General features: G+C 56.0%; 1 protein-coding gene across 2 annotated transcripts; it reads right to left on the bottom strand.

Annotated features, from left to right (window-relative positions):
- Window positions 1-5301: 5301 nt before the first annotated feature.
- Window positions 5302-25218, bottom strand: EPHB3 (EPH receptor B3). Of its 2 annotated transcripts, none has more exons than XM_032482935.1 (16): window positions 24639-25218; window positions 16040-16104; window positions 14188-14860; window positions 11703-11858; window positions 10568-10918; window positions 10278-10402; window positions 9940-10099; window positions 9750-9858; window positions 9305-9357; window positions 8134-8256; window positions 7774-8021; window positions 7081-7296; window positions 6820-6969; window positions 6534-6727; window positions 6285-6440; window positions 5302-6176 (listed from the first exon to the last, which is right to left on the bottom strand). In XM_032482935.1, the coding sequence occupies exons 1-16, from the start codon at window positions 24757-24759 to the stop codon at window positions 6068-6070; spliced, it is 3009 nt and encodes a 1002-aa protein (XP_032338826.1). In that variant the 5' UTR covers window positions 24760-25218; the 3' UTR covers window positions 5302-6067. The 2 variants fall into 2 exon arrangements, with proteins under 2 accessions (XP_032338826.1, XP_032338825.1); XM_032482934.1 differs by having other exon boundaries at window positions 6820-6990.
- Window positions 25219-26185: the final 967 nt, after the last annotated feature.

The raw sequence follows: 26185 nt of genomic DNA on the forward strand, positions 1-26185 counted from the left end.
GAAGGAGGAGGTCACTGGAGGTGAGAGGTCAGCATGTGGGTGTTAAAGAAAAGAGGCTGGAGCCCAGAAGCTCTGGTTGGCCAGCTACCAAATCCCAGAAGAAGCCTGACTGTGAGCTTGAGGCTCAGAAAGGTCAAGGGAGGTGAGGTTGGGAGGAAGGGAGAGCAAGGGAATAGTTTAATGGTGGCTTCAAAAGTACATGGAGAGGATAGTGGGAGAATGGTGCCTGGGAGCAGTGCTGGGGGTGGCTGAGGGGAAGGAGTGGCAAGGCAGTGGTGTCTGAGGAAAGCAGGTTTCAGTACCCCCCACATTCCTGCAGACACGCCCTTCCTGGTCCCCTCAGGCAAGGGCCACGTCTGTCACCTTCCCCAAGTTCAATGCCCGGGGAAGGGAGAGGGGTTCAGGGAGAGATGCTCCTGCCTTTCTGCTTCTCCCTGCCAGACCAAGACAAAGTGCGGAAGGGGGTCTTCCCCAGCCCCCTATAGTCAGGGTCAGGGCAGCCACCTCTGGGCTGATGTCACAGCAGGCCTCCAGCCAGATCCAGAGTCTGTTTTCATTCCTGCTCCATGAGATGGGAATAATTAATGAGAAACAGAGAAGGGCAGGAAGGCAAATGGAAGGACAGAGTTGCTTGCCTGTCAGACCTGTGCCCCCGCCCCCCGCCCCAATGGGAACCGTATACCATTCCTGGACTGTACTCCTAACAGGGCCTTCAGCACCTGGGGGCCCGGCTCTTCTCTAAAAAAGGAAAGCTGAGGTAGCCTTCCCTATGTGTGCAGAGGCCCCTCCTAGGGGGGAGAGTGTCACTCTGAAGTAGCCCAGGTGCAGCACTTCTAGGTCCCCTCAGGTCCCCTCAGTTCCCCTTCCAAGGCATCCTGATGTAGTGGGAAGAACACAGAATCATGGATGAATTAGGTCTGATTCAGATCTTGGCTTTGCCATTGGCTGGCTCTGTGACCTCAGGCAAGCCATGTCATTTCTCTGAGCTCTTTTGTAGAAATAGGGATAGAAGGCATCATGTGCTCAGAAATGCCTGTAGTCAAATGTGCCTTGCAGCAGGGTACAGGTAGAGCAGAGGGCTACAGGAGTAGCAATGGAGAGGGTGCCCAAGTGGAGTTGTAGAACTGCTGAGACCAGGTGCCCAAGACTCTCCCTCCAGGCTGTGAGAAGTGGATGGCCCAGCTGGGGATGAATTATTGGAAAGAAGACTTGGTCGATGTCATTTGTCCATGATCCTGTTCCTTCTTCATTCTGAGCTGGAATGGCCTGTGTGCCCTTAGACTGCTCTGCTCTCACCTGACCCAGAACCTTTGCATATACTGCTCCATTCTCCCCTCTTGCTAACTGCAAGCAGCCTCCAAGGCTTAATTCAAGTCACCTTCTGCAGCAGCCTTCTTTGATGGAATTCCCAGCCTGAGTCCCTTCCTTACAGCACCTGGTGCTTATTGAGCTGTAGCACTTATCACATTGTATGAGCCGATTTACATATCAGTGTCCCCTTCTGAGCTATGTGCACCTCCAGGGAGTGGGAGCTGTAACCAGTTCATCCCCATATCGTCAGCTCCATACACTGGGATTGGCATATAGAAGGTCCAATGAAGGTATGTTGAATAAATGAGTGAGGGAGGGAGGGAATGAAGATATACTTAGGGTCAGACACCAAAAGGCTAAATAAAGAGACCTGGATAGTAATGGGGGCCCCAGCTCCCTCTGCTGGGCATCAGATAACTGGCTAGAGGACCCCTGGCCTTGCCCCTAGACGAGCTGAGGTCACTGGAGCTGTGATTTGATCCGACACCTGTAACATGTACCTTGACTTATAATTATATACATTTTTTGTATGATTATTTGAAGAGCATCTATATCTCTATTAGACTAAGTTCTTTGAAGTAGCATCTGTCTCTGATCTTATTCATTACAAGATCCCTAGTGCCCAGCACAGTGCCTGACACGTAGCAGATATCCAGTACTCCCCTGCCCCCAAACAGACCCAGGAACACTGCACTTAAGGAAGAAATGCAGGAATCACGGTCCCTCAGCGACTTGGTGCATTTTCTACCCCTTAATGAGCTTCAGGGCCCTCACCCTTATTGTCTCCAAACCATTCAGGCCCCACCAGCCCTATCTCAGGAAGTGGGCCAGCACCTGGCTTAAGCCAGCAGCAAAATGCCCAGCATCCCTGTGGGTGAAATAGGGTTGGTGATTTCCCCCAATACCTTGGTTTCTTTGACCCCTGCTCTGCACCAAGCACTACTCAGCATTTTCCTGTCTGTTCGTATATTTTATTCAAACATCATACTAATAAAAATAGTACCTGACATTTTTGAGTACTTACTATGATCCCCGCATACACTTTACATGTATTAACTAACTTTTGTAACAATCTCATGAGGTAGGAATGATTACTACACACCTTTTTATAGATGAGGAAATCAAGGCAGAGAGAGAACAACCTACCCTAGGTCAAGACTAGGAAGCTGGACTTTGACTCCAGGTCTGCCTATACTCTAAGGCTGCAAGGGCAGTCTGGCTTTCCTAGGGGCTTCCCACTGCACTACCCCAGCTGCCTGATTTCCAGGTTCTAGACCAGGGTCTAGCTACCCAGGCTTAGATCTAACAGCTGCTGTCCAGTGCCCTATCCCTGGGGCCATTCTGGAGGAGGGGGATACTGTCAGGCGCTGAGTACAGCGAAGAACAGCTTACTCTCTCTACCTGTCCCTACTCCCTGAGTTCAGCACAGAGTATCATTTGGGGCTGCAACTGCCCTCAGATGGGATGAGAGAGGAGGGGAAGCTGCCCCTCCTCTAGGCTGAACATGCTCCCCTTCCTACATCCCACTGGCTTCTTTTTTTAAGCACTAACTTGGGAAATCTAATTTTCTGCCCCCAGGAGTGTGTAGTTAATTAACCAAGACTCTAACCAGATTAAGAAATCACTACCTCTTATTCTTCATCTACCCCCAGGAAAGCCAGACCCCCTTCTGAGTACCCTCATTCTTCTAATGCCCTAACCACGCCTCCTCCCTGTTCATAACCCTGCTTGGGATCTCAGGACTCATCCTAGCCCCTAATAAGATGCAGGTTAGCAGGGTTAGGCGGCCCAGGTAGGAATGCACTGGGGAGGAGCCTTCAAGGAAAGGAATGGCTTTTGTCCTTCCTTCTTTGCATCCCTTCCCCCACTTATTCTCAATCGTGGGAAGCTCTTAGGGTGTGTGGGTTGGGAGGTGGGGCCAGGAAGGGTCTTGTAACAAGACGTGAGAACCTGAGTAAGGGAGGTGACTTGGGACAGGGTGTGCATGCAGGAGAGTACAAATTTGGACACAGGAGAAGGCAGGTATGTGCGGTGTGCTGCACAGGGCACATCTAACAGAGTAACTTATGTACCTCGGATTTCTGGGTTCCAGACGTCCCTTGAAATCTTCGGCTTGGAGCGCACTCACCAAGTGTCCCCTCAACTGTGTGGCTGCCAACCCCCATCCCTCCCCCAGCGCTGAAAGTTCACTATCCCACCCTTTCTGTCGACCCAGTAGGGGGCGAAGTCTTAACTCTTCGGGCGAAGCCCCCATCCAAGACTCCCGCTAAGAAAAGAGTAAGGGATAGGTGAGGGGGATCACCAAAGGAGATGCAGACCACGGACCCTCCCCAATCCCGGAGCCTCAGGAGTAGGAAGTGAACACTTGAGCAGGAGTTTGGAATGCCCTCTCCTCTTCATCTGAGCCCTTAGCCCGGGAATGCGGCGCGGAGTGTGCAGGACACCACTCAGCACCGCGTCCCCTCTCTCGGCCGCCAGCAACACCTCGCGCAGTTGACAGCCGCGGCGCCTAGGTCCAAGGGGGCCTCAGGCCTCTGCATCATGCCCTTCAGCTCCCGCCCTCGGCAGAATCCCCAACCAGGGAAGGAAGGAGGGCTCGTGAAGGAGATCCATCCCACGCGGGGATCCCCAGGGACGCCAAGGCCCCGATCCTTCCGGGGTGGCCTTCCCGGGGCAGCCACTGCACCGCAGCGGGGCTCCGTGGGACGGGGGAAAATACTAAGGAGCGGCCGGCGGCAGAGAGGCGGCAGCGGCTCGGGAGCCGAGCGCTGCGAGACCAAAGCACCCCTGCCCCTTCTCTCCGGGCAGCTGCCGCTTCTGCCGGCGGGCTGAAACACTCAGCCTCCGCCTTGGCCCAACTCCCCTCGCCGGCCTGGCCTGCCTCTAGGGCCCTGGTCCCCTGCACCTGAAATAGCTGCCCGGTGCTTTCAAGACCTGCAGCATCGCCAACCCCTAGCTACCGCCCCTACTTGATTTCCCCTACGGAGCTCTGCCCTGCCTGGAAAGGTGTGCGGGGCTGCACCCGTGAACCCAGAGATCTAGGAGGCTTTGTCCATGCCCCTCCCCTTCCCAGGTCCAGCCAGACTCAAACTTAGGTTGTGCAGGTTCCTTGGAAATCTATTCCAAGCCCGGCAAAGGTTTACTGCCTAAGGTTCCCTCCTCCTGACACTGGGAAAGTGCACATTCTCCCCTACCCGCCACCCACGTGTTTCTGCATCTAAGGGGCCTCTGAGCCCCTCTACCCTGCCCCCTTTCTCCTTCGACATTTCCAGAAGCTGTTTTCCTACCCTCTCCCTCATTCTGGTTATTTATCCTCTGAACCTTTCATGTGTGCAGGCAGTCTCTGGGTGGGAATCCCACCCTCGGGCCTCACTTACTGGATCAGCGACTTTGGGCAAGTTTTACTTAACCTCTCCCTTTCCTCCTCTGTAAAAAAGATAAAAATACTTCCTTCCCTGGCTGGGTTGTTGTGAGATTAAGTAAGATCCATATATAAATGGAGCATTTTAGCCCAGGACTCAGAGCACAGTAATAGTTCAGTAAAGAGTAGCCACACTTCTAGTCTGACACTTGCTGAAAGGAGCTGACCTCTGCATCTGAACTCCATGGGGCCCTCATCCCCTTGGTCCTAGGCCATGTGACCCTGGCAGCTGACCAACTCCCTCTACCCCCAGCTCCCTCAGAGGCAATGGGTGTGAAAGGACTCTGTTTGCAAAACACCATCCAGACCCAAGAGTCTGCCCCAGGGAACACCTGAGCCTTAGAAGGAAGGAGCTCTGAGGTAGTTTCCTCTCTTATCGTTACTGCCCCACTTTCAAGAAGTTAGATGCAACAAGGCCGAAGCACAGAAGGGAAGTTGAGCCTGGAGAGGCCTGGATCTGGCCTCCCAATGACTCCTGGGAATTCTGAAGGGCCAGCGCTGAGGAACTGTGAACTTGAAGGCATCAGGGAATCCTGCCTTGGGAGGTGGAATAAGATGGGGCAAGAGAATCATCTTATTGCCTTTATTTCACTGATGGCCCAGCTGGCCCCACTGTAGGGCACAAGGCCAAGCTTTTACACACTCACCCATGCTCTCTGTGCAGGCCAGTGCGTGCACACACACATACAAACACACACACTCACTCACACACACATCGGACCTCTGGCTCTGAGAGTCAGTCTCTGGGGGCAAGGGGCTGCTCCTCAGCCTGCCCCTGCCTGCCCTTTTATGACAGCACCAAGGGCGGGGGTGGGGCAGGGCCCTCAGCCCCCAGAACAAGTCCCTGTGCAAACTGGAGGTGCCAGCTGGCTTCAGGATGGGCGTATCACATTTTCCCATTCCTGGAGTCCCCTCCTCCAGTTCCTGAGGGAGGGACTGTTCTCTGCCTACCTGGGGGGCCAGACCCCTGCCAGGGCTGGGCCCTATGGAACCCAGGCTGATCCCCCACCTGACCATGCCAGGACCTCTGGCACTGAAGAACAGCCAAGTCTGAGGCGGTGGGGATCCCCCACTGGAGAGCAGGAAGGCCCCGAGGGGCTTGGGTGGGGTCATCACCCCCTCTCCTAATCCATCTTCAATATGAAGAGGTTTGGGGCACACTTCCTGGGGAGGGAGCACAGGCCTGGAGGAGAAGTCCCAGCTTGGGCTCTCCCCAAACTTCCATCTTCTGGGCCACAGCCTAAGGCCAGGCATCCAAAAGTCCAAGAGTCCAGCCGGCTGGTCAGAGTCCCTGCACAGTCCTTGAGGGGGCACCCACCCAGTGGGAGCTGGGTGTCAGACCTGCACCGGCAGCGTCTGGTTCATCTGCAGCCGCATGTCCTGGATACTGCTGAGGATCTTCTTCTGGTGGCCAGCCAAGGTGACCCCGATCCGGAGCAGGTCTCTGCAGATGGGCCAAGGGCAGGATCAGTCCCTCCCCTCCTACCCACCACTCTGAGCCCAGCTCAGAGCCCCCTCCTGTCCTGCCCCTCCAAATGTGAGGCACACTCACTCTGCGGTCATCTGGGCCACCAGGTCAAAGGATGCAAACCCTGCGCTGACAAAACTCTCCTTGTACCGACCCATCTTGATGGCATCCAGCCAGTCACCAACTGTCGTGAAGGTTGTATAGTCTGGGACTGTGCGGTCCAGGAGGGGCTGTGACATGCTGTGGGGAGAAGAGAGGGACTTGTTGAGTCCTGATGTCAGGGAAGGGGTAGGGCTGCTGGCTTGAGAGCAGAATAGAAGCAGAGGTACTGACCCAGACTGGGCACTGGCGATGACCTTAAGGCTGGCGGCGTTGCGGATGAGCTTGTCCAGGGTGTTCACAATCTGGGAGAATTTGGGCCTAAGGTTCCGGTCCCGCACCCAGCAATCTAGCATGAGCTGGTGCAGTGCTGTGGGGCAGTCCATGGGTGGGGGCAGCCGGTAATCCTGCTCCACGGCATTGATGACCTGAGCCAACAGCAGGGAAACCTGGAGTGAGCCACTACTCTGCTCCCCAGCCATCTCCCACCCACCCAAGCGCTCTGGCTGACCCTACTCACATCCTGGTTGCTCATGTCCCAGTAGGGTCGCTCGCCATAGCTCATGACCTCCCACATGACGATTCCATAGCTCCAGACGTCACTAGCAGAGGTGAACTTCCGATAGGCTATGGCCTCTGGGGCGGTCCAGCGGATGGGGATCTTCCCGCCCTGGTGAGGGGGGCACACGCCCTTCACCCTATGTCTCCGGGCTGGTTCCCAGCCCTGAGCCCCTACCTGTTTGGTCCCTCCCCCAGTCTCCCTCCCAGCTGCTTCCTGTACCAGGGAGCTGGTGTAGGTAGGATCAGAGGGATCATCCTCCAGGAAGCGGGAGAGGCCGAAGTCCGAGACTTTGCAGACCAGGTTGCTGTTGACAAGGATGTTGCGGGCAGCCAGGTCACGGTGCACATAGTTCATCTCGGACAGGTACTTCATGCCGGCAGCAATGCCCCGCAACATGCCCACCAGCTGGATGACTGTGAACTGTCCATCGTTGAGCTAGAGGCAATGAGAAGCCTCAGGGGGTGTCCATCACCTCTTGCCTGGCCCAGGGCCTGTCCAAGACCTTCGTTCCTGCTCACCTGCCCACCCTCTTCAAGTCCTCCAAGATCATGCCTCGTCTACCATGTGCAGAGTGCACCAAGAGTAAGCAAGATGCCCTCTTGTGTGGCAGGCATCTGTGTACATCATCCCAACTAACCCCAGGACCCAAATAGCTCTTCCACTCCCATTTTACAGCCAAGGCAAGTGAGACTCAGAGAGGTTAAGTAAAGCCTGAGGTCACACATGCAGCAAGGGGCAGAGTCAGGATGAGAACACTGGTTTTTCTGGCTCTGAAGGCCTGGCTGTTTCCCTGCACCATGCCACCTAAGGAAATATTTGGACTTCAACAAGGTCTGTCTGACTTATGGGAGAAGGTAGGTTGCCCAACCCAGCTCTCTAGGGGAGGGGAAGGAGCTGGGGGTTGGCTCTTACCCGGAGGAAGGAGTCCAGGGCACAGTTCTCCATGAACTCAGTGAGGATCATGACTGGCCGACTCTTGGTGACCACACCCTCCAGCCGGATTATGTTGGGGTGGTCAAACTGACCCATGATGGAGGCCTCGCTTAGGAAGTCCCGCCGCTGCCTCTCCGTGTAGCCCACCTTCAGTGTCTTGATGGCCACAAACACCTCCCTGCGGCCAGGCTGTTTCAGCCGCCCCCGGCACACTTCCCCAAACTCCCCTGCAGGGCACAGGGCACACAGGTAGTAAGCAACTTCTGTACCCAACTGGCCTTGGCCCTCCCCCAGGGTAACCACTGGCTCTCCTCCCCACTGTGCCCGAGGGGTACTTACCAGCTCCAATCACCTCCTCAATCTTGACGCAGGACACATCAATCTCCTTGGCAAACTCCCGCACAGCCTCATTAGGGTCTTCATAGGTAAAAGGGTCAATATAAACCTTCATTCCAGGAGCAACTAGAGGAAGAAAAGGTGGGCATGAGAATGGGCCAGATCCTTGAGCTGGGGACGGTGAGGAAACTCCTGAGCTGTGCCCCCAGACCTAGGATACTGCCCCAGGCTCTCCCCTCTGATGGGAGCACATTCCCAACCTCCTTGCTAAGCCTGTTCCACATTTCTCTCCCCCTCTCCCCAGCCCGCCACGGTCCCCTCCGTGAGAACTAGTGACCGTAAAGACTGGACACCTAGGATTCTTCTTTCTCCCTCATCTCTCATCATGTCAAAACCTCTCAGATTCATCCCTCTCTTCATTCCCACTGCCCCCACCTGACCTTGTCCAGGCCTTCAACACCCAGATTCTTGCAATAGCTTCCCAGCTGGGCTCTCTACCTCTAGACTTTTCTCACCTGATCTATCTCACATACCTGTCTTCCTGCAACAATACTTTCATTGTATTGCTCCCCAGCTTGAGAGCCTTTCAGATTACTTATGGTGCAGTCAAGTCCAAACTCCTCTGCCTGCCTTTCACGACCCTCCAAGGACTGGCCACAGCTACCAAGCCTGGCTTCCCAGCAGCTGTCAAACCAGTCTTCTCACTGCCCCCACAGTTGGGCACTCTCCCCACCCTACCCACTACCTTCCAGAGGCTCCTAAAGCCAGGAATGCTCTCCTCTACCTTGCTAAATCCTATGTTTCCCACTTGGCTCAGCTCAGCCCAAGGCCTCCTCCTCCTCCAAGAAGCCTTCCCCTTCTCTGAACTCCTACTGCCCTTTATAACAGGAACACATGGCTTAACACTTAATTGTTCTCTCATTGTTTCCTGTGTGTATGTATCTTGTCTCTCTCACAAGACTAAGTGCCCCTGAGGACAGGGGTCATGTCTCATTCATCTCTGGGGCTAGCAGGAGTGAGGTAGGGGCTCAGGAAATGGCACTTAATTGGAAGCAGGAGGGGGCAGCCTGGGTAAGAGTATAAGGAATGAAGTCCCAGGTAGGGAAAAGAGTGTCTCCAAGCCCTGCAGGGATCAAGGGCTCTTTGGGAGGTCAGGATGAGGAGGCAAACTCACTGTATTGCTGCAGCTTCTCCGTGTACTCCGAATCAGAGCCGTGTCGCTGCTTCCTGGAGGGGGTGGAGGGGAGGGGAGGCCTGAGACAAGTCCAACAGCTCTCTTTATTCAGAGCATCCTTGGGCTTATGGGAGGGGCAGAGTGCACAAGGGACAATCCAGCGCCTGATCCTACGGTCAGTGGTTACAGCTCCCACTGGGTTTCTGTGCAAGAGGCTCGCTCAGTGGATTTGGTCCCTGAGGGAATTTGCCAGTAGATTCAGGGGACAGGGAGGGGACAGGGTGAGGACATGAGTGTAGACTGGAGAGGGCCTTTCCAGCAAGAAAAGCCTGGGCCCAGGAAGGCTGTGGCTCTGGGTTTAATGTGGAGGATGGTTCACCTACATGGCGTAAGGGCTTTAGGGCACGAAAGGGAGGCTCTAGTTGGCCCCTAGGCCTGGGAGTACCTGAGGCAGACGACAGCGATGACCACGACAGCCACCACGAAGACAAGCCCAGCCGTGGCAGAGCCCACAATGAGGGGGAGTTGCTCCTGGAGCTGCTGAGCACCAGAGCCTAGAGACCAGGAGGGACTAGTGAGTGGAGAGGTGGAGAGTATGGGCCAAGGGGCAGGGACAGGTGCAGGGGGGTGTGTACCTCTCTCGCTTGTGGTCTCAAACTCAGCAGGGTGGCTGTACTGCCCATAGCCAGCTACTGTGCGGGCGCGGACCTGGACCACATAGCGGGCGTCAGGCCGCAGCCCATCCAGCTGCACAGAGTTCTTCTGGCTGGTCACTGTGGAGGCGATGCCCTCACTCTGCAACACCAGGAAGAAGGTGGCGTCTCAGTGGATCCTGATGCCGTCAGCACCTGCCCACCCCCTGGCCTGCCCTCTGGCCCCCTCAGTCTCTGAGACCTTGCTTCCAAGGGCCCCTGACACTATCTGGGGTAATCTTCTTGTTCCAAAGCCTCCTCCTGCCCCTTGAGGCTCTGACCTTCTCAAAGTACTTCATCTCATAGTCCAGGATGACTCCGTTGGGCCGCTCTGGGGGTGCCCAGGACAGGGTCAGGCTGCTCCCGGAGCTGCTGTGCAGGTGTAGTGTAGGCACTTCGGACGGGGCTAGGGGAAGAGCAGGGGGCTCAGCATGGGCTCCTCAGGCCCTGGCATCCTTCCCAAGGACCCAGTTCCCATGGGACCCTCGGTGGTCCATTGGCAGGTCCCAGGCAGCTCAGCTCTATATGAGGGAAGATGACCCAGGCCCTACCCTCCTGTGCCCTTTCTCACCAGCCTGGTTGGTGGTGATATTCACAGCCGCATAGCGGGGGGGCAGAGGGCTCTTGCCCGAGACACCGTTGACTGCTTGCACCTCAAAAGTGTAGCGTGTGTGGGCCAGGAGATGGCTGATGTGGACTCGGCGCTCTGTCAGACCCAGCTGCCGAGGCACAAACTCCACGTTGTCATCACAGCGTGAGCAGGTAGTGGTGCCCCCAGCTCCAGGGCCCCCATGGCACTTCTTGCAGATGACATTGTATAGGAGGTCGTCCCGGCCACCCAGGTCCCGGGGCTCACTCCACTCGAGGATTAGTGAGGTCTCATTTACATTGGAGATCACACCCCGGGGTGGAGATGGCACCGCTGTGGGGAAGGTTGAAGGAGAGGACAGTGAGATAGGGCCCTAGGACCACCCTTCTGCCCAGAGTTCCTGCACACTCCATGCTGCTTCCTTCCTCCTTGCCTTTGCCTCTGCTTTAATAAGCACAATATCTTTCCTACACTTCGTCCCTGGGCAGATTCCTGTTTGGCCTTCAAGGCTAAATTTGAGAGGTCACCTCCTCTTGGAAGCTTTCCTTGATTCATTCTCTCCCCGTCTTCTGCACTCCCATAACAATTCCTGGGCATCCCTCCAGCCCAGCACTTAGCATATTATATGTCATTATCTGTTTTCACTTCTGTTTCTCCTACCAGGTTGCAAGCTCCTAGGACAGTGACTGTATCTTCTCCTTCATACCACTGGTGCCTGGCAATGCCTGGCACCAAAGGCCAGAGCAGGGAGGAAGCAGGACATCAGGACAACCCCCTCTGTGGTTAAAGCTGGGCCAAAAGAATAGCAGTTCTAGATGGAGGAAGGAGAGATGGACTAGAGGATTCCAGCCAATTCCTGATGCCCAGCGAGGAGCTAGTAGGCTCTTATTAAATGTTGATGGAAGGGCTAAGCCTTTTATCTCACCTGGATTCTGGCTCAGGGCTGGTCACTTCCTACCTGTGCCATGTGGAGCACATCCAACACCCCTTCCCGCCCCTGAGCCTGCATTTCTCCATCTGGAAAACGGAGGTATTCATAGAGGCCGTTTAGGCGCCTCCAGGCTGACTCACAGAGGGAAGGCCTGCAGTGGGAGAGTATGAGGGCATGTTCACTCACTGGTACAGGCACTGTCTGCAGAGTCTGAGTCCGCACGGTAGAAGTTATTGTGGCAGGTGCAGATGCTGGCGGCTGGCGAGGTGGTGCGGCTGTTGGGGGGGCAGGGGAGGCAGGGACCCTCCCCCTGCTTCGCCTTGTAGCTCCCAGGGGGACAGGCTGCGGGGGAGAAGAGGATAGGCATCTCACCTCCCTTCCCTGCAGACACCAACCCTCCACACCTCTGTGGGAATCTGGCCCTTCCCCAGCACAGGTCTTGGCCCCTCCACCTCCCAGACTGTGAGGGCCATGCTGGTATTGCCCAACTCCGGCTGCAGCTACAAAAGGCCCTTTTGCCCCGTGGAAACCCCATGTCAGCGGATTCCTCACAGTCCCTGCCCCCCCACCCCCAATCCTGAGGCCTTGCGGACGAAGACGTCAGCTCCATCACCTGGACAGCCTGGGCTTGTCGAGGCAGGGAAGAGAGGGAGGAGGAAGAAGAGGAGGGGAATGGGAGGAGACCATTAGCGGGCTGGCAGCAGCACCCTGTACTCTGCTGGGATCTCCCCACCCCTCCCTGAAGCTGGAGGACAATTATTCCTGAGGACTCTCAAGGACACCTGAGGACCCTGCCAGGATGTGGGGCCTCTGAGTTTCACAACTAGCCTCTCCCCACACTCCAGGAGCTGGGCAGCAGCTCCTTTCTGCCCTTGGGCAGGGATGGGGGCTGAGGAAGGGTGAGAATAGGAGAGAAAGAAAGCAGGCAGGAAGGCTGGGGTCACCTGGAGTTCAGAGGCCTCGACACGTCCACAGGGGGAGCCCCAATCCCCAAAGGGAGCCCAGAGCTTGGTGCCTGAACATCCCCTCCTGCCCTTTCCTCCTACACTCAGGGGCCCTGGGCCTGGGCTCTGTGGATTCCTCATATCTACAACAGCCATACAATTTATTATCCAAAGCGGAATATTTTGAGAGTGAAAGGGGGCATTGGTAATAATCATGTTAGCATGGTGGGCATAAACCAAGACTGCGCTGGACACACTAAAGCATATGGTCACCCTGTCCATATGTGACTGCCTTTGGGGAGGTCATTTGGAGTGTGGGATGCCCAGGGTTGGGGCTCTGCTCTTCTCTGGGGTTTAATCTCCCCTAAGGTGATATTCCATCCAAGCTCTCTTGAGCCAGTGGGAGAGGGGGCAGGGGCCAGGCCAGCATGGTTGCTATGGGAACCAGCATGCATTTCCTGCCAGGGACCTGCAGAGTGTTAGCCCCTCTTCAGGCTGTCAGGCTCATCACCCCCACCCCCTTTCTCCACTTAGGAGGAGGAAGTCTGGGGGCAGGTTCCCATAGAGAAGTGGAGAGGGGCCGGGTAAGGCACTGTTCACCTTCCCACGACAACATAGGACATGGGGCCTCACAGTCATGCTGGGCCACCAAGCCCCTCCCACTAAAGGCTGTGCTAAGAGCCAGCTCCCACCTCTCGATCATCAGTGGGAAGAGTCGTGCAGAGGGGACAGAAACAAGGCCCACAGCACCTTGGCCTGCATGGTACAACACTGGATAAGGCTGGAGTTCCAGCTCCCACATTCCCACCTATGAGGCCTGGAATGCAGAACCTCTCTGCGACTCAGTTTCCTTACTGGCAAAACAGAGTAGGTAACTGGAATCTACCTTACAAGGTCATGGTGAGGCTCAAATGAGAGAACTTCTCGTGAATGGGTGTTTCAGCTGGAAAGTCTAGTACATCGTGAGGTCTTACAAGTCTTGGCGAGCCTCCAGAGACAGGCCTCTTAACTGACTCGTGTATGAAATGAGGACAAAACATTCCTGCCCCCCATGCGCCCCAGGGCTCCAGGGAGTCATGGCTAACTCTTACACAGTGTCGGGCTTCCCATGCGCCAGGCACTGCTCCAAGGGCTCCCCTGCATCACTCACTTGAGCCCCACTACGACTCCATGAAGGAGTCACCATTAATGTCCCCATTGTGCACATGAGGAAACCAGGGTTCAAAGAGCTAAGTACTTTGCCCAAAGTATCACAGGTGCTAAGTGGCAGAGTCAGGACTCAGGACTTTAGAGACCAGGCCCCTAACCACTGTGCAAAAAATACTGCCTCTCAAGATGCAGGTGAGACCCCCCGGTGAAAGGGCCAAGCATGAGGTGCCCGCAGCCCTCATCTGATACTTCTAGGGTGAAATATACACTTGGGACTGGACAAAGCGGGCATCTCTGCCGGCCTAAGTCTCTGACCAGGTTCTCCAGGGGCCTCTTTGTCAAGGATTCTCCATGTCTTTCTTCCTCATTTCAGTCCGTTTTTTCTCTTATTATCCTGGTGTCCCTCCTCATTTTCCCTCATCTCCCTCCATGCACAGCATTCTGTCTGATACCCCTCTTCCCTAGACCTGAGGCCAGACCTCCCTGTCCAGCAGGTAGGAAGCAGCAGGTAGGGGGCAGTGGGTGGCAATGGCCCAGACCCTCCCTTCCCTTTCCTCCCCAGGCCAGTCCCCACTCACGGCGGCACTGGGACTCCTTGGCAGCTGGCTCATGGCCGGTGGCACAGGTGCAGGCACCCACAGGCACCATCCACTCCCCGTCACCGTTGCAGTAGAGCTTGAGTGGCACCGACACCTCCACGGCGTTGGCGATGCAAGTGCCGGGGGCAATGACCAGTGAGGTGGGCTCAGCCCCAGTGAGGGTCTCAGGGAAGAGGGCAAAGCTTGCAGTGGTGGACGCACACTTCTTGTAGAAGGCGCGCACAGAGATGAGCGACATGCAGGCGCCTTGGTCCTGGAAGGCCAAGTAGAAGCCGGCCTTGGAGAGTGGCCCGAAGCTGCGCACCTTGGTGTTGACTCGGCCAGCATCGAGCCGCGAGAAGCTCTCATCGGGCGCGATGGTGTCCACCTTCACATAGGGGTTCTCCATCCAGGAAGGGGAGGAGGCTGAGGCCACATCGCTGTCAGCCTCATAGTAGAAGAGGTTGAAGGTCTCCTTGCAGGAGCCAGGGATGTTGGGGATGCTGTTGCAGTCACGCACAGTGAACTTGAGCTCCACGTAGACCCGCTGCACATCCCGCCGCCAGATGAACCCCGTGCGAAGCCAGTTGTTCTGGCTTGACTCGCGCACATTACATACCTGGTACGTGCGGATGGGGTTCATGGCCTCGTCATAGCCGCTCACCTCTTCCCACTGTGCATAGACCAAGTGAAAAAGACAGAGAGTGAGCACCAGCATTTGCCAGGTGCTTATCATGAGCCCAGATCTGCTATATTTACTTCACAGAGATGCTCCTATGGTGCAGTGTCTGAGCACACAGACTATGTGGGTTCAAATCCCAGTTGTCTGTTTGCTGTGTGACTATGGGTAAGTCACTTGACCTACCTGTGCCTGCATTTCCCCATCTGTAACATGGTAAGAATAAAGATGTATAAGGAATGACTTTAAATGAATAAAGCACTAAGAATGGGACACTTGATAAATCCTATGTGAGTATTAGCCATAATATTTATTACCTTTATGCCTCAGTTTCATTGTCTATAAAATGGGGCTGACTGGAAGTAAATGAAGCTGTGAAGAATTCAATCAGTTTAATACACTGCAACAATGCCTGACACAGAGCAAGTGTTCAATAAATACAGGTTATCACTATTACCATCGCATTTAACCTTCACAGGTCTTTACGAAGGTGCACCTGTTGTCCCCACTCCAGAGAAGAGGAAGCCAAGACTCACAAAGGCAGGAACCTGCTCAAGGTCACAGAGTCAGGTCTGGTGACCGAGGGCCTGCAGTGTCATCCAAACCCAGTGTTCCAGAACTTAGTGCAGTTGTCAAGGCCATCTAGGGAGCTTAATTAGAACACTTTAGAGATGTCAGGACTAACTACAGGAATGTAACAAAGATGGAGGCCCAGAAAGGTAAATCATCTTGCTTAAGGTCATACAGCAAGTTGGAGATCTGGAACCAAGGTTTCCTCATTCTCAAGCCAGTGCTCTTCGCAAGGACCCAGGAAAGAGGAAGATGGCCAGGACAGGCATGTAAGGGGCTGTCAGGCAGGAGAGGGAGGGAAATTGGCTGAAGACAGGCTGAGGGGTGGGCAGAGGGAGAATGGCACAAAGATGGTGTGTATGTGGGAGGGGGTACAGAGGCAGGCTGAAGAGTGAGAAAGAAAACACTCACAGAGATGGACCATCAGGCAAAGGAGGAAGGTGACAGGTGAAGAGGATGGGGATAATGCAGGAGGTGAAACTGATAAGCAGGGAGCAGAGGCAGCCCTTCTTCAGCCCTGGTGAGGTGGGGGGGGTGAACACTGTAGGTGGGAGGGGGCTGATTGGCAACCAACACTCAGGACAAATGGTGGGGAAGTCTTACCCCACTTTCTGGATGAGATGTCCACGCCAACTCAGATGTCACCCATTTTGTATCCATGAGGGTCTCTGTGGGAGCAACAAAAGAAAAGGTCAAGGGCCAAGCTCAGGATGAAGACAACAAGGAGGTTGCCCAGGACACCAGAAGTCGATTCCCACCAGGTAGCACCCCACCCTACCCCCGAGTTCCCAAAGCCCTCAGCTCCTCTGGCCCAGAGAAGACCCTGCATCCTCAGAGATGTCTTAGCCCCAAGGATGTCTCATCGGGCCAGTTGGGAGTGGGTATAAGCTGCTGACCCCAGGTCTGGGTTAATGAGGCAGGAGCAAGGGCTGGTTCACACACCTACAGGCTCTGCTAATCTCCACACAAAGGAGGTGGCAGGGCTTTTATCCTGGAACAAAGGGCCGTGTGCTTCAGACCCTGCTGCCCAGGCCTCCCCTGACTCCATTCTCAACATAAAGGCCCAGCCCCCCACACACTCAGGGGAAGGGGAGAGCAGTCACAGGTCAGAGCCCACTCCCACCCAGCCTCCCACTCAATCACCTCTAGGGGACAGGGCAGGAATGCTCTTTGAGGGTGGGGTCAGGGCCACTAAGGCCCAGACCGGCAACTCGAGAGCTAGTTCAGTACTTCCTGCAATCCTTGGATGAAAGTACTGTTGGTGTACCTCTTTTACAGATGAGAAAAATGATACCCAAATAAAGGCCTAAGGTAAAACTGCTAGAACTTGAGGTGAAGAGTTGAAAGGTGGCTCAAATTCAGGTCAATCTGATTCTACAACTAACCCCTTAACCAGGGCACTCTGACTGCAATATGCCCCTTTGCAAAGGGGGAACAGAGAAAACCTGGAAAGCTCCTGTTATCCTTTAAGGCCCAAGCAAGCTGTCACCTCCTCCAGGAAGCCTTCCCTAACCTCCCATGTCAGGGTTGGATGTCTTCCTCTGTGCATCCAGGGCCAGGGGCTTTGTCACAGCACCAATCCTTTTCTGAGCTTTGGGTTTTTTATCTGTTTTCCCTTGTTTGGCCATAGGAGGGGCCTATTAATGTTTGTGACACAAACTTGCTCCCCTAGGACTCTGGTTCTGGGTTCTGGCTTGATAATTCTCTCTGACAATGTGACCCAAACATCAGACCCAGGAGCAGGAAAGAAAGAAGCCCCAGCTCCTTTCTTATAGTCTGGAAGACAGCCAGCAGTTCTCCCCTCAACTCTGAGCTAGAATGGTGCGGAGTCACCTCGAAATCAACAGTGGGGCAGGGTGGAGGTACCCAGGGAGGGAAAGATCCAAGCCCCACAGGCTCCAGGCTTGTGGCCTTCACCAGTTGTCCACAGTCTGGGTCTGAGGGGAGGATGGTGGATGAGGCAGCTGTGGCCCCAGACCCTCATGTGAGGCAAGGGGGCAGCAGGCAGCAGCCATTCACTTCAGGGAGTGAGGCTCCCTCCATTTCCTGTAGCAGCAGCTGGTCCCTGGAGAATCTGGCTGCAGGGTGAGCTATCCCAGCTTCATCGTCGGTGGCCTGACAGGCCCCTCTGGCAGACAGACAGATAGACATAGGCATTCAGCAGCAGGGTAGAGGGGTACAGGAGGGAAGAGGGGATGGGCAGAAGCAGGGGCCCAGAGACAAGCAGGGAGGGAGCGGCACAGAGCAGGCGGATGGTAGGTACACAGAACTGGAGGGCTGTGCAGAGCTGGCTGGGCTGGCTAGGACCAGACAGCCGGGATGGCCGGCGGCGGACTACAAAAGACAGCGAGATGGAGAGACAAGGAGGCCCAAGGAGACAGACACAGAGACAGGGAGGGAGGTTGCCAAGTAGCTTCTTCCCCAGCCAGCAGCCTGGAGTATTCCTGTCCCTGGGAGCAGCCGAGCCAAGCGCAGCCCCTCCCCCTAGCCAGTCCGCCCGCTTGTCTGCCCGCTGCCCGCCTGCCAGCCCATCAGCGAGCAGGCCAGGGCTCCTACCGCTCCCTCGCCCTGCCTCCCTCCTCCCTCTCCCTCACTTCCTTCTGCTCAGCCTGTGCCAAACCCATCTGGAACTGTTTAAACCCAAATATTCAGCCCCCTCCCCCCTCTAGCCAGATTCCTCCACAGTTTAAAACAAGCCCTGCGCTGGCTCTGGGAGGAGGGAGTGGAAGGAGGGGATGGTTGGGTGGTGGGAGGTGGGAGGCTGGGGGGAGGTTCTTCATTTCTGTTCAATTTCTGGGGAGCGAGAGAGGGAGGGGGTGGGGATCGGCCCTTGGCCATCGCTCAGCCTTGGCCATCACTCAATCTCGGCACATTTTTCCCATTAATGAGGAGAGGACTTGGATTTCGAGTCATGTGTGCCTGAGGAAGGGCTCCGGTCACCCTGGTGGGGAGGGGAGCTTGCTCTCTCAGGGAGCAGAGGGGCCTGCTCCCTTCAGCAAGAGGGATACCATGGGATGCCTGTGTCCCAGTCTCAGGAAGAACATGGAGGGGCCCAGAATCTATCTGTCTGTGGTGTTGAAGGGAAGAGACCCACCCCAACAGAGTCCGCCTTTTTTCTTTCTGTGTGTGGTGTGGTGTGGTGTGGGGTGTGTGTGCGTGTGTACATGCTGGGGTAAAGGACAGCAGGTACAGGGGACAAGGACAAAAGAGGAATGAGGGAGCAGTCTCCAAACTCCCAGCTGCCAACTGCACCCAACTGCCAATGCGGCTGCTGGAGGGGACCAGAGAGCCGGTGGCCACTCCCAGACACAGGGCTCTGTTGCACAGGGAACCCCACCAACCCCACACAGGGAACCCCACCAACCCCCAAAAGCAAGCAGGGAAGCAGACACTGGGCCTTTCTGGGGCTTTCGGAGACTGGGGTTTCAATCTTCAGAATGAAAGCAACACCCCTTTCGGGTTTCCACAGGCTTTGGGGAACAGCCACGTGGCAGCAGCTGTATGGCCCTGACCCGTGCACACAGATGCACACACATCGCCCAGTTCTCAGTGGCTGGGCTCGTTCCCTACCATTGGGGCCAAAGAGCGACAAGTCACACATATGGTAGACAAAAACACACAAAGCCACAGCCGCCCACAAACACACAGGCAGCTTCAGACACAGGCATGGCCTGTCTTTTTCAGACACACAGATGCATATGGTACAAACAGATTAGTCTTCCTGAGGCATTCATATACAGTAAATGTTTCCTACACATGGATTCGGCGCACCTTAGGCAAAGACACTCTCACAGTCTTCGTATGTGCAGACATATGCATCCAAAAGCGCATTCTCCCTACACACTCAACTGCATACTATTGCCAGCCACACATCAGACTCTTGAGTGTAGTCAAGTGCAAACACAAACACCAGTTTCCCTTTACAGACGCACTGACATGCTCTTCCACAGTCACACACAACTAGCGTCAGCTGTGCACACACACAGGCACCCATTTGCACTGAAACATTCCGCAGGAGCATGTAGACGCAGTCTAAGTATTAATATCTAGAATTTGTGTAGAGCGTCAGAGGTGCATCCTCTGTGCACATGCAACACACACGCGCGCGCGCGCACACACACACACACACCCACTGCACGCAGATCCCTTCTATGAGGCCAGTCTTCAAGTGAGGTGGAGGAAGAGTTGGGAGAGATCAGTGTCTGCTGAGAGAGAAGAGGGACCAGGCAGCCTTGGCCAGAGGCTCAGGGAAGGAACGAGCCCCAGACCTGCTTCCTGTGGCCCTGGCCCAGGCAGGAGTTTTAACAGGTCAGGAGGTTGGGGGTGGGGCAGGGACATGAAGATGATTCTAGGTGTGGCTGGGTGCAGCCTCCCAGGTACAGCCCTTGCCCGAAGCAGCAGGCCACTTCCCTGCCAGCACAATGGCACCGTCCCCAGCACTCAGCCCTTGGGGAGGGGGTGGCATGATGGAGACAATTAGCCTCAGGAGCTTTGGGCAACACTTCTACACATAAGTTGGGGGCCCAGCAGGAGAACATCGTGGGCACCCAGTGTCTGAGGGCCTCACTGGGCCACCCTGGTGCAGGGGAACCAGCTGGGAGCCTGCCACCTGCTCCAGTGAAGGGCCAGGCGCATACAACTTTATGGAGCTGCCAGACCCCAAAGCACCCCTAAGCCCCAAGTCACACAGAGCACCCCACCCTGGGAATAGGCATGTTAGTGAGACCCAGAGAGTCCAAAAGTTCTAGAGATAGAAACAAGAAGCCACCAGCCCAAACTCCAGACCAGGGACTTTGAAGGTGGCGGGAAAGGTCACACTCCTGGGCTGGGCCAGTGGAGTATGTAGGGACAGAAGGGCAGAGGGCAGGGTCTATGCAAGAAGGCACACCCTGGAGTCCTGCCTGCAAATAGAGGGAGAAAACTCCTCCTCACCTTGGAGTTGGTCCCCCTCCTCCACCTGGGATCCCTCCCTCAGCCAACCAACCTGAGGGATCTGTTCTGTCTTCTCTCATCCCTCCCCGCCCCACCCCCTGCATGTCAGCGCATATACACCAGTGATTCAGGGTGGTCAGTCAGAGAGAAAGGGGTCTTAGGCAGACCCTGCCATGAGACCTGGAGGGCCACCTCTCCCTCCCCTTGCCATGGTCCCTAGGCTCTCAAGTCTGGGATAGAGGGGAGGGGAGCATCTCAGAACAGAGAACACATTTTGTTTTTCATTCTTCCCCTCAGATCATGGGGATTTATAATTAAATAAACCTGAGAGGGAGGAGAAGGGAGGAAGAAGCACAGGGCAGGGAGCCTAAATGCCTCAGTGCTCATCCATGCCCCCCACCCAAGTCATAGCCCTGCCAGCCAGCCAGAAGGACAGACAGACAGACGGCTAGCCCTTATGGAGGCCTCTGAGCCCTTCCCTGGGATCCCCGCCACAGTGGGTGTGACCAGGAGTTTGGGGACAGAAAAGCAATAGGAGACCCGGCACCAGGGCCAGCCCCTGGGGCAGGGGGTCTCTCCCACCCCATCAGGTGCCCAGCTGTACCCAGTCTTTCTCCCTCCACCCCCAGCTGCCCAATCCCGACAAACCAGTTTGACTCAGCACAACAGGCAGGGCTACAATTTTCAAACTATGCAGGCCTGGTGATTCAGCCTCTTCATGCTGTTTAATTAGTGTAAGGCCGGGCGGCAGAAGCCTTGCCCATCGTAGCTTTGGGAGAGCTTCGCTGCCGCTGAGGCCACAGTGGCAGCAGTGGCAGCAGTTCTGGTTAAAGGGAAGGCAGTGCCGAGCAAACTGGTTCCCCCAAATACCTGCTGCTGTCCCTTGGTCGCAGCTGTGAGGTGCCAGCTCAAGACAAACAGGGGCGGGGTCGGGGGCGCCAGAGGCCACTGGAACAAGCGAGGAAGCCACAGAAACCCCAGCCCGCTGTCCCCTCTCCCCTCTCAGTGGTCAATGTTGCTGCCTCCGAGAAAGAGCTGGGCTCACACACTGCCTCTCTCCCACTTCCACTGCAGCGGCAAGTCCGCTACAGGGCTTGCCTGGGAGAAGGCCATCCAACCCCCACCTCTTACCTCTAGTAACTGTTTCTCTTTTCTCAAAAAGGTCTGTTCCTGGCAGGGACCTCCCCATCCTATCTGAGGTATCAGGGCCCTATGGTCCAGACATCCTTCCTCATCCCAAACACTGTTCCTTGTCTGCTCACTGCCCGACCCCACTCCCTGGTTTGTGGTCCCGAAGGGGAAAATGATCTTGGCTTGGGGGACTGGGGAATATAACTTGAAAGGAGAGTAAGCAACAAAGTGGCCCTGTTTCCCTGCGACTGAGGATAAATCCGAGGGCAATCTGTGTGTTGGGGGTGGGAATCAATCAGAGGGCAAGGGGAGAGGTGTCTCTCCAACCCAGGAGGACTAGCAAGGACCCTGGTTCATCCTCATGGAAAACTGATGAGACATTTGGATGCAGAGTCTTGGTGAACCCCAAGTGTGTAGGGAGGAAGAGCAACCAGATGCTAGATAGCATCTAATCAATGAGTCCATGAGGGGCAGCACCCACAGCTCAAGGACCCTGGGCCTCAATATAACAACCCTAGATGCAGAGAGTCTAAAGGCTCCCCAAGACCAAGGGCAAACGGAATCCTGGCAAAACCAAAGGGAAGGCTGGAGCAAGGGGGTAAGATCCTCCACCCATGAAGCTTGGGGGCCAAAGAGATTTTCAGTGCTCGGGGTTGCATCTAGCCCTGCCCTCTGCCACAGCCCAGGACCCCCAAGTCCACCTATCCCACCATTTAAGCTCCAGAATGGGGGTGGGGTACAGGGGGGAATCAAGAATAGCTGCCCCCTGATCCAGCTCTCCTCCTATCCCATCCCTTCTCTCCCAAAGCTAGAGAGAGATGGAGGTGGGGGACATATCCTCCCCCATCATTGCTTCCTCTAACCTCCCTCCAGCAGGGCCAGGGCCCACACCAATTTTACTTCTGGTGCTCCCCAAGGAGCAGACCCTAGGGTAATAATAATAACAGTTAATCCTTGAATAACAACGGCTATGTGCTAAGCACTTGACACACGTTAAGGGTTTGATCTTCATAACAACCCTAGGAGGTGGGTTCCACTACTCTGCCATCTCACAGTGAGGGTGGGCAGATGGGCCCCTGGGCTGAGGCATTACCTTTCTTTTTCCTTTCATTCTCACACAAACTGAAGACCCTAAGTGCTGAAATACGGCAAAAAATGAAGGAACTGGTGAAAGCCACACTTGAGAGGCACTGCTCCCTTCCCAGGGGCATCCCACACTGGCCTGGCCCCCAGCCACCACCCTCCCGCCAGGGAATAGACCCAGATCCCACTTCACAGTCTAGGGGGGGAGGGGACAGAAGAGGGGGCAATGGCCCCACTGCCCTCTCTTCCCTGGGCTGCTACAGCTCCTCAGGCCTCTGCCTCTAGATCAGCCCCTTAACCCTCAGCCAAGCCAGGATGCCAGCTCCCAGTTAGGGCCTGTCAGTTAGGGTCTAGAGGGTCCAGCAGAGTGTGAGAGGTGAAGAGGAGGAAGGAAGAGAAAGAGGAAGCAGGGGAGGGAGGGAGGAAGGAAGAGGTGAGCCTTCTCAGGTAACCCTTGCTCACCTGACCCACCCCCCCACCTCAGGGCCAGCACCCACCACACGCCAAAATAAGGGCTCTGGGCCGGGGCACATACAGCCCTGAAAGCGCGTGTGCCCGCATCGCCTCTCCTGGGCCAAGACACAGACACAGACCTGAGAACTCCAACAGGCTCCATGGCTCACACCCTTGAGGCAATCAACAACAAAGCCCCACACCGGTTTCTCACGCCTGCGATCCTATCACACACATGTGGGTGAGTGTGCGCAAGTGTGGGCGCGACCTCGGTGTGTCTGTCTGGATCTGCATGTGTCCACCCGTGTGAATCAGTCTGTCGGCACCAGTAAGCTCAGAGAGAAAAGACAGGTGGGGTTCATAGGAATGTTTATTTTCCCCTGGAGAAAATGAGAACGCACCAGAAGATGCCTTTCTCAGTGGAACTGTGTTCTTTCTTCCTTCCAACCTTTTGGTTTACCAGTTGTGAACGTAGGAACAAACCGAGTTATACAGAACTCATGTTTTTGTTCTTCAACTAATAAAGTGACTAGATTGGTTAAAGACATCAAATATAAGAACTGCCTATATCCCAGTTTCCCCCAAATTTCTGCTGGTGTCCTTCCTTCCACATTAGAGAAGGCTTTTCTTCCCTTATTTAATGACTCCAAAAATTTTGGAAACTGTGTGGGTATCTGTGTCTGTATGTCTACTGTTTGTGACCAGTGTCTGTGCCTCTGTCCCCGGAGGCTTGTGTCAAGTGGATGGTGTGAGCTCTCCCACCAGGGCCAACAACACTTGGGCTGTTGATCCAAGTACAGTCTTTTGGAAGTTGGAGCCAACCCCTCAGCAGCCGTCTGGGCAGGTTTCACAGAACCCATCAAGAAGCCCGGCCTTTTCCCACCGGTAATGGGTAAGGCACCCGGCTCCAGGGCTATCTGGGACAAACCCCACAACCTCAGGGGTTCAGAGGAGACCCGAGCACTCGGGGGGGTCTTGCTAGACGGCGGAAGGGAAGCCGCAGAACAATGTGCAACGCCGGTGCACACAGCACCTCGTGTGTAGTTGGCGCTCGGTAAACCGTAAACAATAACAGGCCCCCGCCTCTCCACCCCCGCAGTCGTCCCCCGGCAAAGCGGGGTGCATACACTCACACTCTCACATTTAACGCCAACGGGTTCCTAACCCACCGCCCCACAACCTCGGGAGTCCCGCTTCGCCGCCACCCCCAACAGCCCCGCATTAACCTCAGAGACCCCACCTTGCCTGGTGGGTCGCCCATACTGCCTTGCCTCTGGAGGTGCCGAGGGCCCCGATCCTCTGCCGTGAGTGCGGGGTACTCCCACAAAAGCTCACGCCGGGCCATGACTTTTGGCGACGATCGCCTGAGTCGAGCTGCCGGCAATCCCGCAACCCGCGGACCGCCGGCCGCGTAGGCAGCTGAAACCACCGAAGCGGCTCCGGAGGCGTCCTCCCCACCTCATCCTCCTGTCCCCGGAGAGGGCACGGGTGACAGAGCTTCCTCCGACATGCGCCCGACCGGCATCGGACCCGGGCCCTCGAGCCCACCCTCGGGCAACCCTGGACACCTTAACCTTTGGACGCGCCCCCCGACGCCGCTCACCTTCCAGCGCCCGGCAGCCAGTGGGCAGCAGCAGCGGCAGGAGCAGCAGCGGAGAGAGCAGCGGCAGGAGCCCCGGCGGCGGCGGCGGCGGCGGCGGCGGCGGCGGGCGGGCTCGGGCCATGGCCGGGGAGGGTTCCGGGAGCCGAGCCGGGCCGCGCCGGGCCGCGCCGGCGGGGCTGCGGGCACCCACGGGAGGGTCCGCTCGGCGAGCTCCAAAGAAGGCTTGCGCACGGTTCCAGGAGATTCAGGCAAGGAGAGAATGCAATCCAGTCGGGCGGCTTCGGGACCTAGCCGGCGCCCTGAGCCGGGCGATGCGGGCAGGTCGGTCCTGGGGAAATCCGGGCGGACCGGTCCAGGAGAATCCGGGGCGCTTGGAGAGCTCGGAGCCAGAGGACTCGGAGAGGCGGGCCGGGACGAGAGTGCGCAAGTGGTGGTAGTTCGAAGTGCACAGTAATCCAGCGGTCTGCGGTGGGCCCGACCCAGACCCGGAGCTCCGGATGCGCGCGCCGTCCGGGGTCCGAGCTGGGTTCTTGCTGCGCCGCTCACGTACTCACTTCTGCTGTCCCCTGCGCTGGCGCGGCCGCTCTGGGCGAGAGGGGCGGGACCGGCCGCCTGCCTGTCAACCCCTAGGCCCCGCCCCTGGTCCCCGGCCACCCAATCACAGGCAGCCAAGAGCGCTAGTTCGGCCTCGAGAGCACTCGGCTGGAGTTCAGTTGGCGGTGCCTCCATCAGGCCCACCCTCGGGTTCTCTGAGGCCTGGGGTGGGCGGGGCTAAGAAAAAGATGAATTAGATTGGGCGGAGCGATACTGTCCATCAGAGGGAGAAACCCGCCTCCTGCCGCCCATTGGCGATTAGTAACCGAACCTAAATCCGAGGAGGTCCCATCCACATACAGCGAGCTGGGGGCGCCCCCGTGTGGCCTGTATGTGCCCAGGGTCGCCCCCACGTGGTTCTTTACAGGCCCGTACAGAACATAACTAAACTCAGTCTAGGCACTACCAGGTGGGTACCCTCCGCGACATATCCTGTGACTAGGGCCTTCTCGCATGTTTATTTATTCATTCATTCATTCAGCCGTGTGTTTCATCGTTCTTTGAGCCAAAGACTCTAGAAACTTCTGGCAATACAGCAATGGATAAAACAGAGGCTTGTATTCTCTTGGAGCTAGTTTAGCGGTGGAGGCAGGCATGAAGTCATCACAGGAGAGTGTAACAAGTATCATTATGGAGGAAGGACAGAGTTGCTGGAGCACGTGTGAGAGGGCCCTGAGGAAATGACATTCAAGCAGAAATATGAAAGATGAATAGCAGGTGAAGGATGTATGTTTGGGGAGGTGGGGGACGGCAGTTTAAGGCAAAGCAAATACATTTTGTGTGAAGTCCCAGGGGCAAGAGAAATTGATATTTATTGGTGGAAGCTGAATGATGTTCAGAATATCTTAAATGTAGAGTTAGAGGCTGAGAGGGGCTGAAGGAAGCTTGGAGTAGGTGTCGGGTACCAGAGGGATTTTTTTTTAGATTCATAAGGCCTTCCTGAGAGCTGGGCA

This window comes from Camelus ferus, chromosome 1 (genome assembly GCF_009834535.1).
Source record: "Camelus ferus isolate YT-003-E chromosome 1, BCGSAC_Cfer_1.0, whole genome shotgun sequence".
Classification (NCBI taxonomy): domain Eukaryota; kingdom Metazoa; phylum Chordata; class Mammalia; order Artiodactyla; family Camelidae; genus Camelus; species Camelus ferus.